This window comes from Cetorhinus maximus, chromosome 13, assembly GCF_964194155.1.
Source record: "Cetorhinus maximus chromosome 13, sCetMax3.hap1.1, whole genome shotgun sequence".
Lineage (NCBI taxonomy): Eukaryota > Metazoa > Chordata > Chondrichthyes > Lamniformes > Cetorhinidae > Cetorhinus > Cetorhinus maximus.
In genome coordinates this window covers 44,353,858-44,367,091 of record NC_135891.1, presented here as the reverse complement: position 1 = coordinate 44,367,091, position 13,234 = coordinate 44,353,858, and the positions used below count along the sequence as shown (strand labels likewise).

General features: G+C 46.3%; 1 protein-coding gene across 6 annotated transcripts in view; it reads left to right on the top strand.

The window, feature by feature from the left end:
• The window catches only part of ripor3 (RIPOR family member 3), a 295,541-nt gene that overhangs the window by 259,382 nt on the left and 22,925 nt on the right, over positions 1-13,234 (top strand). For all 6 annotated transcript variants that reach the window (XM_078555330.1, XM_078555329.1, XM_078555332.1 and 3 more), the window contains one exon: positions 56-195. In XM_078555330.1, the coding sequence (XP_078411456.1) occupies positions 56-195 (140 nt within the window). The remainder of the gene's footprint in view (positions 1-55; positions 196-13,234) is intronic.

Sequence of the window (13,234 nt, the reverse complement as noted above, 5' to 3'; positions counted from 1 at the left end):
AAACTGTTAGATTATTTTTGCTTTAAAAGTTGCATTGTATTATTTTTTAATACAGAGGGAAATAACAGATAGCTCAAGTACATCTACTGTCAGTCTGACTGTTGAAACAGTCTTAGAAAGCTTCAACTTCCTAAATGCTGATTCAAGTGAAGATAATCTTTCATGCTCTGGGAGCATTAGGATAAAGGATGAAAGGTAACTGAAAAAATGACAATAAACTTCACATCCACGCTTTCATTGCCAACAAAGTGTTTTCGAACAAGACAAAGAAAATAACTTTTGAAAACGTAACCAAGTAATTACAAGACTAGAGTCAAATTCAGTTATTCAGGTTATTTTAGCGTATGGACACCAAAAATAGATCATTATCTTGAAATTATTCTTAGTTATCTTGGTTGGATATGCAAAGGTTTAATTCTGTTTTTCAATATTTGCGATAATATATATATAAAAAACATATCTTCGTAATGCATCCTAGTGTGTCCCTTTTGATGGGATTGACAGGATGTGACATATTCTGCACTGCAGCCTCAGTTTTTGACTATGGCTCATAACTTCCGGTCTCTGGAGCGTCATACCCAGAGGGTACCCCAAGGATGGGCTGAGGAACCCTTGCCACGATCCCACCTGCACCTCGCACACCACCACCCCCCTCACGCCCCCAGGAAGCCCCTAAATAAGCAGTTCACAGCAATTGCCTGGGAAATTCAGGCTTGCATTGGGCAATTGCCCTGCACTGGGAACCATCCGATACTCCAACTTAAAGTGCAGCATTCGGATAGTTCCGACAGTCTTACAAGAATAGTCACCCAGGAAAGGTTAGAAGAATTAAAACCAATTCTAACTCCTGGGTAACTATAATACTTGACCCCCCCCTCCCCCCGCAACTACCCCACCCCGCGATCTACCCCCTTCACCCTCCACAGGGCCCCCAACTACCCACCTGACATCCCCCCCCCACCTCCCCATGGGTTCCCCAGCTACCCTCCCCACTCCTGACTATAAAAGAAGGCGTGATTTCCTTTCCCTCTACAGAAGGCCTTGGTAATCTGCTGCACTGCACTATTCTCACCAGGCCCCAGTGGAAGGTTGGGTGAGAAAGCTGCGACTGCATTTCAGTGTAAGTAACTGGAGCGGAGTGGCAACCTGGCTATGACTGCCACTCCACAGAAGTTATGGCCCCATATATATTAATGACCTGGATGAAAGAATAGAGAGCTGTATATCCAAGTTTGCAAATGGTGCTGAGATAGGAGGCACAGTAATTTATATGGATATGAGCAGGAATTTGCAAAGGAACATAGACAAATTAAGTGTGTGGGTGAAACTGTGGCATATGGAGTTTAATCCCAGATCTTTGGATCTGAGAAAGTCAAACAGACATATTTTCTTATTGGTGAGAAACTAAGTTATGGCAGAGCAACCAATTTAGATGTGCATGTATCCAAATCACAATGTCAGTTCACTGATGCAAAAAGGTAATCTAAAAACCTGATGAATATTGGCTTTTATCTCGAGGGTCAGAATAAAAAAATCGAGCAATTGATGCTTTAGTTGTATAGAGACCAAGGGCAGAATCGTCCCAGATTTGCACGAAGTGCGGTAGCAAGTGGGAAAAAGAATTTTTTACCCGCCGGCCTCAATGGTGGTTTTTCACGCCATATTGCCCCAATCCCATCTCATTAATTATGCATTCCCAGGGAACATGCCATTCCAATGGCGGGCGGACTCTCATTCACGCCCCCCCCCGCCCCCCACCACGCCATCACCTCACAGCCATATTTAAAATGCAGCCGCGTGCACACCTCACAGTGCTTCCAGCCCAGGATTGCTGCACAGAAGACATGGCCCTGAAAGGCAACAAGACTGCAGCTCTCTGATTTAGTAACACATCCCTGGAACACCTTATGAATATAGCGGAGGCCTGCCGTGATGTCCTCTACCCCCACTCTGGCCGCAGGAGGGGCAGCAACATCACTAATTGGGAAGTGGTGGTCAGTGCCAATACTCTGCAAAAGAGGGCAACCACCTAGTGCCGAAAGAGGATGAATGATCCCCTTTGTTCCGCCAGGGTAAGTCACTCTTCTCATCACTCTCAACTCTCACACTCACAAACCCACCACACATCCACAAGGATCTCACTCACTGCTGGGTCAAGGGACATTACCATTCACTCTCTCACGCACAGTCATTGTCCTCATCCTATCCATGGGACCATTCACCACCCACACACGCCAAGCACACTTATCATCTGGCCTGGCAGGAGTCCTGCTTACGCTCTATATGTATTCATGCAGGATACACAACAAGAGGGAGAGGTTGCAGACTGGTGGAGGAATGCCCAACATCAAGGTTCAAACAGACTTTGAAAATGGAGTTACCCAGCTGGCTGGCAAAAATCTGGACTGGTCCTGTGCTGACGGTAAGGTCGGCAGTGCTCAACCAAGTGAGGATCCAGCAATGCAATATCCATAAGACAACAATACTGTGAGTGATATGTCCTGTTTAACAGGCCACTGCCGTGCACTAATTATCCCTCCTTGCTTTCACAAGCTCTTCTGGGAAACAGCCGAGGGAGTTCACGACCCAGGTCCTTGACTCAAGTCCCGAAGGCACCTTGGAAGAGGAATCTGCTGAAACCCTAATTGAAGTCCAGTCACAGCGATCACCCACACCTTCCACCAGTGCAGAGACACACATTTCTGTGGGACCTGATTCTAGAGTAACCTCGGGGTCACAATCTGGTGAGCACATCGCATGTCTGATCCGCAACAGGTGGCAGCAGGGACTTCCCAGGTTTCCGGCACTTGGGAGGACTGCTGGAGGCCAGAGATCTGCTGAGTCTGAGTCAGACGACAAGCCTCTGGACTCGGTCATACCTCAGTTGTTGGAGCTGCAAAGGCAAGCTCAGGAACATCAGGAAGAGATGTCCGCTGCACTCCTTAGATTGTAAGGTATGATGGAGGAGTCCGTCCAACTTCAGTCTGTGGTGATAGCACCAGCATGCCAATGCACTGAGGTCAACACCGGTAAGATGGCATCCGTCATGGCGATCTTGGCCCAGGACATTGTGGGCTGAACTCCATCACTGATGCCATAGTTGGCCTCCAACAGTGTCAATATGAGAGGGATGTGGGGCAGTATGATCTCACTCCAGCTTCCTCCTCTCTTCAAGTGGTTAGCCAGGGGTCCTCGGGTGTCAAAAGGGAAGAGGACCACTACCATCTAGAAGGACAAGGGTAGCAGATGCATGGAACACATCACCTGAAAGCTTACTTCCAAGCCACTCACCATCCTGACTCAGAAATATATTGCCGTTCCTTCACTGTCGCTGGGTCAAAATCCTGAAACTCGCTCCCTAACAGCAATGTAGGTGTAGCTACAGCACAGGGACTGCAGCAGTTCAAGAAGGCGGCTCACCACCACCTCCTCAAGGGCAATTACGGATTGGCAATAAATGCTGGCCTAGCCAGTGGCACCCACATTCTGTAAATGAATATTAAAAAAAGGATCAGCAGACGCACACCCCAGGGTCATCCACCCAGGTGACTCCAGCAGCGTCCAGCCCATCCAAATCCCCTCTTCCTGTGACCCCACCTGCTCCAGCTCCAGCTCCACAGGCTGAGGAGGGTGCCACTGCCACACAACAGGACCCCGAAAGCAGGCCGGGGCCCTCCAGGTCTCGGCCCTCCAGAGAACGCCCGTCAAGGTCATCACAGACAGGGCATAGCAGTCAGCAGGCTACCTCCACCTCCACCTCCACTGTGGTTGTCAGGGGAGCACCAAGACGTAGTGGCAGGGTTGGGAAGGTTAAGAAGATGTAACTCTTTTGAGTCAACCAATTAAACTAAATCAACAAAATAAGGGATAAAGCAAACACAGCCCCTAAGTCAGGTCAGCTGTAAAACTAAGGACAAAGTTTAAAGGAAACTTACAAACATTAAACCAAAATGTGATTAAAGGGGTCGATAAAACACCCCAGTTCCCGCGGTGCCCAGCGGGCACGGAAGGCCTCGAGAGTGCTGGCAGACACCGCGTGCTCCCTCTCCAGGGACACCCGGCCGCGAACGTAGCCGCGGAAGAGGGACAAACAATTGGGCGGGACTCCCCCCTCGATCGCCTGCTGCCTGGACATGTTAATGGCCAACTTGGCCAGGTCCAGGAGCAGGTTCACGAGGAGGTCCTCCTCCTTCCCGACCCCCTTCCGCACTGGGTGTCCGTAGATCAGGAGCGTGGGACTGAAGTGCAAACAAAACAGTAACAAAAGGTTCCATCATGAAGATGTAACTCTTTTGAGTCAAAACAATAAACTAAATTAACAAAAACAAGGGAGAAATCAAGCACAGCCCCTAAGTCAGGTCAGCTGTAAAATCAAGGAAAAACTTTAAAGGAACCTTACAAACATCAAACTAAGATGTGATTAAAGGGGTCAACAAAACACTCCAGTCCCCGCGGTGCCCACCGGGCACGGAAGGCCTCGATGGTGCCGGCAGACACCGCGTGCTCCCTTTCCAGGGACATCCGGCCACGAACGTAGCCGCGGAAGAGGGACAAACAATTGGGCGGGACTCCCCCGTCGATCGCCCGCTGCCTGGACCTGTTGATGGCCAACTTGGCCAGGCCCAGGAGCAGGTTCACGAGGAGGTCCTCCTCCTTCCCGACCCCCTTCCGCACCGGGTGTCCGTAGATCAGGAGCGTGGGACTGAAGTGCAAACAAAACAGTAACAAAAGGTTCCATCATGAAGATGTAGTTGCACAGCCTGGGCATGGGTGTTAATCACATGTTCACTATTGTAAATAAACTCCTAAGAACGTCTCCTTGCCTATGGCTCCTTGTTATGATAAGCAGTGTTCGTGTCACTCAGATGTGAAACCTTGGTTCCTGCACAAGATAAAAGCAGGTGCATCAGTCCAGGGCCTTTTCCCTGTGCAGTGTGTAACTTTCAGACCAAAGTGATGGTCCAGTTTCACAGTCACTGGACACATTAGTGATGCGTAAACCTCGATGATGCCTGTTATTGCTGCCAGAATGTCGTGGGCAGGCATCACAGAGCTCCGTCATTCTCTGTGTGTGCTATCAGCACCTTTGAGGTGGGGCTTGTCCCCCATCTCTTCAGCATCTGTGACCTGTGACATTGTGCTCCTGAAGGGGTCAGGTGCTGAAGGCTGATAAAGGGGCAAGTGCATTTAAAGTTTCATGGCCATGTCTCTATGATGTGACCTTAATCACAGAGCACAAGTGAGCTGCTCTCAGCCAGACAGGAGTCAGACATTCACAGAGGCTATGTGAAGATCGATGGAGTGTCCTCACTGCATGTCGTCGTCGTCATCCTTCTGGAATTGAGCGACTATTAGGGCCACCCGCTGCGTCTCCATGACAGGAGCATTCTCACAGACGGAATGTGCGCTGCCATCAGCCAGACTGGAGTCAAATGTTCACAGATGCAATGTGAGGATCTATGGTGACTCTTCACTGCATGTCGTCATCATCCTCCACAGGTCTAGCAGCTATGAGGGCCTTCTGTGTGTGCCTGCCTCGTCTGGCCAGTGCGAGGGCCTCATTGCTGTCATCGTTGTCTTCAAGGACCTCCTCACCCTCATCCCCGTCAACATCCTCATTGGAGGAGACGTCCAACTCCTCCATCTCCTCCTCAGCCAGCTCCTCTCCCTTTTGCAGCGCCAGGTTGTGAAGGGTGCAGAAATCAACAACGATATGTGATACCCTCTATGGACTATATTGCAGGGCTTCACCAGACCGGTCCAGACACCGGAACCTCATTTTCAACATTCTGATGGTTTGCTCCACAAAGGTGCAAGTTGCAGAATGAGCCTCATTTTACCTTCGCTCTGTTGCAGTCCGAGGCCTCCGCACGGGTGTCATCAGCTATGTCCACTGCAGGTAGCCCTTGTGCCTGAGGAGCCAATCCTGCAGTCTCTGTGCACCCTTGAAGGTGTCAGGGAGCTGAGACCTACTGAGAACGTAAGAGTCATAGGTACTCCCTGGGAACCATGCACACCAGCTGAACATTCAGCGAGTGAAAGCCCTTGCGGTTGACATAGTTGACTGCTTGTTGCCACAGAGATCTGAGCGCTACGTGAGTGCAGTCAATGTCATCCTGCACCTGTGGGAAACCTGAGATCTGGGCAAAATCCTATGCTCTTGCATCCTAGCTTTCCTGGTCCCAGGCAAAATGCACAAAGCTTAGTGCCCTCGCGAAGATGGCATCCATGACCTCACGGTTGCATTTGTGGGTGGAGGCTTGCGATATCCCACAGAGGTCACCTGTGGAGCTCGGAAAGGAGCCACTGATGTAAAAATTGAGTGCCGTGGTAACTTTCACGGCCACTGGCAGTGGATGTACTCCATGTCCCCATGGCGCCAAATCCTGCAGCAGGTCACAGATGTGACCAACCAGTTCCCTAGAAATGTGCAGTCTTTGGCGACACTGGTTCTCAGTCATCTGCAGGAATGAAAGGCGGCGTCTATAGACCCTGGGTCTAGCTAGGCACCATCCAACAATGGCTCACTGTGGCTCTTCAGCAGTGTGTATGGGAGCCAAGCCGCCCATTTTTCCCGAGAGTGCTGCTCCTCCCTCTACCCAGTCAGGTGCCTCCGTCGGTCTCTTCTCCTTCATCTCCACTCTCTGTAAGCCATGAGGCATACAGCTAGATCACCAGGCTCCATGGTCCTGAAATACACCTCCAGCAGGATGAAAGAGAGACACGCATGGGTTAGCTTGGGTATTCTAAGAATCTCTCTTGCTTAAGTCTGAAGGTCCCTTAATGCATTCCAAAGCGTGCTGGCAACCACTTGGATGGCCAGAATTTGGTGTGCTGCATGGCTGCCCAAAACCCCACCCACCTCTGCCCCACTCTAACTGACCAATTGGCGGCAGATTTCCCCATCGCACTGCCTGTTGTGCTCTCGGCTCAGGCATTCTCCTAACCCGTACTGCAAGGCTGCGCTGTTAGCTAGAAGCATGGGAGAGACTGGTCCAAACCTGAATGATGACATTGCAAGGGGCTGTGAGCGCCTCCACCAGTGACTGCTCCATGGCCAGCTTTTGCAAGGAGATTGTACAACATGCCCAGTCGTCCAACTGTCCTGCAGTCTACTGGGATGCTCATTGGTTTGCAGTTTGTGCCCAAGGGGGTGAAAACCTCTAGAGCACTTGGTGGCATTTCCAGGCCTCTGCTGTTTGAGTGGGCAGGTGAGCTAGGGGCCCAACTCCAAGCATGCCAATGTGGCTGCACTTGAACTATCTCAGCTCTGGAGGAATGGTCACTTTATAGAAGGTTTCTTAACCCTAACCCTCCCCCACTCCCCATTGCCCCCCTTCCCGGTGACAGGAAGCACGGCCCACCATTGACGGGCAGAGCAGACAATTGCAAACTGGTTTCACGATGGCATGAAACCAATTTTTGGCCTTACCGCCATATTGTCTGCCCATGACCGCCATGACGCCCACCGCCAGTGGGCACGGACAATTCCGCCCTAAGTCAGAACCCATTCAGAGTACAATATTGAACCTCAGGAAATATATATAGGCCTTAAAGGTGGTGCAGCACATATTCACTAGAATGAAACCGGGGCTTAAATGGTTAAAATATAAGAACATATTTTATAACATTGGGTTATATCCCCTTGAGGATAAGATATAATTATGAGAGGTTGTAAAAAAACAGGATTGTATTTACTGAAGGAGGGGCTAGTTTAAAGTTATGAAATTGTTTGAATGGGTAAGTAGGAAAAGATTATTTCCACTGGTAACAAAAAGTTTAAAATTAAGATTAATGATGGAAGCATAAATGTGAAAGTTAAAAGGGTCTGGAATTTGCTGTAACAGCCACCTGGTACGTTTGCTGTTGCCTTTGCATCCTTCAAAAAAAATTATTGACAAAGTTGTTGAAAGCAGTGCAGTGTGGGAAACAGGACATCCCTGTCCTGAGTGAACCAGGCAGCTAAGAGTATTTCCTTAACCAATGAATCATAGAGGAATCATAATTTGGTTACAGCACAGAAGGAAGCCATTCAGCCCATCATGTCATGCCAGCTCTCTACTAGAGCATTCAGCTAGTCCCACTCCCCTGCCCTTTCTCTGTAGCCCACCAATTTTTTCCTTTAAGATAATTATGCAATTCCTTTTTAAAAGCCATGATTGAATCACATTCTCCATCACATTCTTAGGTAGTACATTCCAGATCCTAACAACTCGCTGGGTAAAGAAGTTTTCCCTCATGTCACTATTGGTTCCTTTACCATTCACCTTTAATTGATGCCCTCTGGTTCTTGATCCTTCCACCAATGGGAACAGTTTCTCCCTATCTACTCTGTCCAGACCTCTCTGATTTTGAACATCTCCATCAAATCTCCTCCACCTTCTCTTCTCTAATTTATGCATGTAACTTAAATCCCTCATCCCTGGAATCATTCTTGTGAATCTTTTCTGCACCTTCTCTAATCTCTTCACATCCTTCCTAAATTGTGATACCCAAAATTGAACACAATACTACAGTTGAGATCGAAATAGTGTTTTCTAAAGGTTCACCATAATTTCCTTGCTTTTGTACTCTATGTCTCAATTTATGAAAGCCAGAATCCCACATACTTTTAGCTTTTCCTCAACCTGCCCTGACACCTCAATGATTTATGCACATATACCTCAGGTCCCTCTGTTTCTGCACCCCATTGAGAATTGTATCCTTGATTTTATATTGCCTCTCATTCTTCCTACCAAAATGTATCACTTCACACTTCTCTGCACTAAATTTCATCTGCAACATGTCTACCCATTTCGCCAGCCTGCCTATGTCCTTTTGAAGTCTATCATTATCCTCCTCACGGTTCACAATACTTCTAAGTTTGGTGTCTTCTGCAAATTTTGAAGTTGTTTCCTGCACATCCAAGACAATCAATATAGATCAAGAAAAGCAGAGGTTCCAACACTGACCTCTGGGGAACCCAAATATATACCTATAAACAGCTGTTAACCACTACTCTCAGTTGCCCATCTCTCAACCAACTTTGTGTCCATGCTGCTACTGTCTCTTCTATTTCATGGGGCTTTAACCTTGCTGACACGCCTGTTATGCGGCACTTTATCAGACACCTTTTGGAAGTCCATGAATACCACATCAACTGCATGACATTCTTCAAATCTCTCTGTTACCTCATCAAAAAACTCAATCGGAATAGTTGAACACAAATTGTCCTTAACAAATGTGTTGGCTTTCCTTAATCAATCCAGATTTGTCTAAGTGACTGTAATTTTGTCCTGAATTATCATTTCTAAAAGCTTTCCCACTGCCCAGGTTAAAGTGATTGGCTTGTAGTAGCTGGGTTTATCCTCTCAACCTTTTTGAACAAGAGTGTAACATTTGTGATTCTCCAATACTCTGGCACCACCCCTGTATCCAAGGAAGTTTGAAAGATTATGGCCAGTGCTTCAGCAATTTCCACCCTGCCTTCCCTCAGTATTCTTTGATGCATCTGATCCAGTCCTGGTGATTTATCAACTTTAAGTACAGTCAGCCTTTCTAATATCTCTTTCTTATCAATGTTTGGCTCATCCAGTATATCAACTATCTCCTCTTTCACTGTGACTTGGGCAAAATCTTCTTCCTTGGTAAAGTCAGATGCAAAGTATTCAATTAGTACATCATCCACACCCTCTGCCTCCATGTGTAAATCCCTTTTTTGGTCCCTTATCAGCCCTCCTCTTGTCACCTTTTTACTATTTATATGTTTATAGAAGTCATTTGGAGTCCATTTTATGTTACTTGCCAGTCCTTTCTCATATTCTGTCTTTGCTTCTCTTATTTCCTTCACTTCCCGTCTGAACTTTCTATATTCAGGCTGGTACTCACTTGTATCATCAACCTGAGATCTGTAACACATACCATTTTCTACTTCATCTTACTGTAACCCTTTCATCATCTAGGGAGCCTCTGGCTTTGTTTGTCTTACCTTTCTTCCTCAGGGGAATATTATGATGACTGTACCCAAACTATCTCCTCTTGCTTGCCATAATGCTTGCCAATCTTTGATTCCAATCATTTGGGCAGATTTGTTCTAACCCCATTGAAATTGGCCCTCCCTCAATTATTTTTCTCTGGATTACTCCTTGCAGTTTTCATTAGCCAACCTAAAACTTATGATGCTAGAATTACTGTCCGCTAAATGTTCCCATTCTGACACTTGATCCACTTGTCCCACCCCATTCTCAAGAACCAGATCCAGCAGTGCCTCCTTCCTTGTTGGACTGGAAAATATACTGAAGTAGAAAAGTCTCCTGAGCAGACTTCAGAAAATTTTCACCTTCTCAGCCCTTTTTTACTAGCCCAGTCTATATTAGGATAACTAAAGTGCCCCCTCCCACCCCCGAGGTAGTGAATTCCACAGGTTCATGACCCTTTGAGAAAAGTAATTTCTCCTCATCTCTGATTTAAATCTACCACCCCTAAGCCTAAAACTATGGCTTCTCATTCTAGAATTCCCCACAAGGGGAAACATACGCTCCACGTCTACTTTGTCTATCCCCTTTAGCATCTTATATACCTCAATAAGATCTCCTTTCATCCTTCTAGACTCTAGCGAGTATAGGCCTAAACTGCTCAATCTCTCCTCATAAGACAATCCCGCATCTCTGGAATCTATCTAGTGAACCTCCTCTGAACCGCCTCCAATGCAATTACATCCTTCCTCAAGTAAGGGACCAAAACTGTGCACAGTACTCAAGTTGCAACAACACTTCCCTATTTTTATACTCTATTCTTTTAGCAATAAATGCCAAAATTCCATTTGCCTTCCTTATTACCTGCTGTACCTGCATACTAGCTTTCAGCGATTCATGCACGAGGACACCCAGATCCCTCTGCATTGAAGCATTCTGAAGTTTCTCTCCATTTAAATAATAAGTCACCTTTTTATTCTTCCAACCAAAATGGATAACCTCGCACTTATCCACGTTAAGCTCCATCTGCCAAATTTTGGCCCATTCACCTAACCTGTCCATATCCATTTGTAAATTTCTTATTTCTTCATCGCAACTTACTTTCCCACCTATTTTGGTGTCATCTGAAAACTTAGTTATAGTACCTTCTATCCCTGAATCCAAGTCATTAATATAGGTTGTAAATAGTTGGGGCCCAAGGACCGAACCCTGTGGCACCCCACTAGTTACAGCTTGCCATCCAGAAAAAGACCCATTTATCCTGACTCTCTGCTTTCTGTTGGTTAGCCAATCCTCTATCCAAGCTAATATATTACCCCTAACTCCATGTGATCTTATCTTGTGTATTAATCTTTTGTGCGGCACCTTATCAAAGGCCTTCTGGAAGTCCAGATATACTATATCTACAGGATCCCCATTATCCACTTTGCTTGTCACATCTTCAAAGATAGCAAATTATTCAAACATGATTTACTCTTCATAAAACCATGCTGACTCTGATGGATTGCATTTTGACTTTCCAAATGCCCCATTACTACTTCCTTAATAATGGTTCCAACAATTTCCCAACGACAGACGTTAAACTAACTGGCCTATTTTCCTACTTTCTGCCTCCCCCACTTTTTGAATAAGGGCGTTATATTAACGTTTTTCCAATCCACTGGAACCTTTCCAGAATCCAGGGAATTTTGGAATATTATAGCCAATGCATCCACTATCTCCACTGCCACTTACTTTAAGACCCTGGGATGTAGGCCATCAGGTCCTGGGGACTTGCCACCCTTCAATCCCAATAGTTTGCTCAGTACTTTCTCTCTAGTGATGATGATTGTTCTAAGTTCCTCCTTCTCTATACCCTCTGCACTGCCCTGTTACTATTGGGGAGGTACTAGTGTTCTCCACCGTGAAAACTGAGGCAAAATATTGATTAAGCGTCTCTGCCATTTCTGCATTCCCCACTATTAACTCCCCAGTCTCATCCTCCAAGGGACCAACATTCACTATGGCTACTCTTTTTCCTTTTATATACTTGTAGGAGCTTTTCCTATCAGTTTTTACATTTTGCACTAGTTTTCTTTCATAATTTACCTTTGCTCTTTTTATTATTTTTTTAGTAACCCTTTGTTTATCTTTAAAAGTTTACCAATCTTCCAGCCTGCCACTGACCTTTGCAATTTGGTATGCCTTAGTTTTTGCCTTTATGTTATCTTTAACTTCCTTGCTTAGCCATGGATGCTTTTTTCCCCTCTTATCATCTTGCTTCCTCTTTGGGATATATTTTACTTGGGAGGAATTGAATATCTCCTTAAATATCTGCCACTGTTCATCAACTGTCATATCTTGTAGTCTTCCTGCCCAGTCCACTAGGGCCAAATCTGCCCTCATGCCTATGTAGTTACCTTTGTTTAACTCTTGAACACTAGTATGGGACTCAAGTTTCTCGCTCTCAAACTGAACTTGAAATTCTAGCATGCTATGATCACTCTTCCCTAGAGGATCCTTTACGATGAGATCATTAATTAATCCCATCTCATTCCACAAAACCAAATCAGAATAGCCTACTCCCTGGTTGGTTCCACAACATATTGCTCCAAGAAACAATCTCTAATACACTCTATGAACTGTCCTTCAAGGTTACCCTTGCCAATTTGATTAGTCCAGTCTATATGCATATTAAAATCACCCATGATTATTGTCGAGCCTTTCTTACATGCTCCCAGTATTTCTTGGTTTATATTGTGCCCTACTGCTGAACTACTGTTTGGGAACCTTTAGATTACTCCCACCAGGGACTTCGTTCCCTTGCTATTTCTTATTTCTACGCAGACTGACTCTACGTCTTGCTCTCCCCAGCCGTGTATTCACCATACCCCCTGACCTTCCCCGCTCCGAAGCTGAATGTTCAGCGTTCAGCAAAGGACTTAGTTTCCTACCCTTACACCCTCATCTCAATGAATTTCGGACTCGGCACGATGCTGAACTCTTCTTCTGCTGCCATCGTCTCCGTGCTCACTTCTTTGGGCAGGAGTCCTCTCCCCATTCAACGGATCCTTTTACCCACCTCCAATATTCTCCCTCCACCTGGACCCCTCCCTCTGGATTCTTACCTTCTCTTGATCTTTTCATTGAGAACTGTCGGCGTGACATTAGTCGTCTCAATTTCTCTGCTCCTCTCACCCATTCTAACCTGTCTCTCTCTGAACTTGCTGCACTCCGTTCTCTCAGGTCCAACCCTGACATTGTCATCAAACCTGCTGACAAGGGTGGTGCTGTTGTTGTCT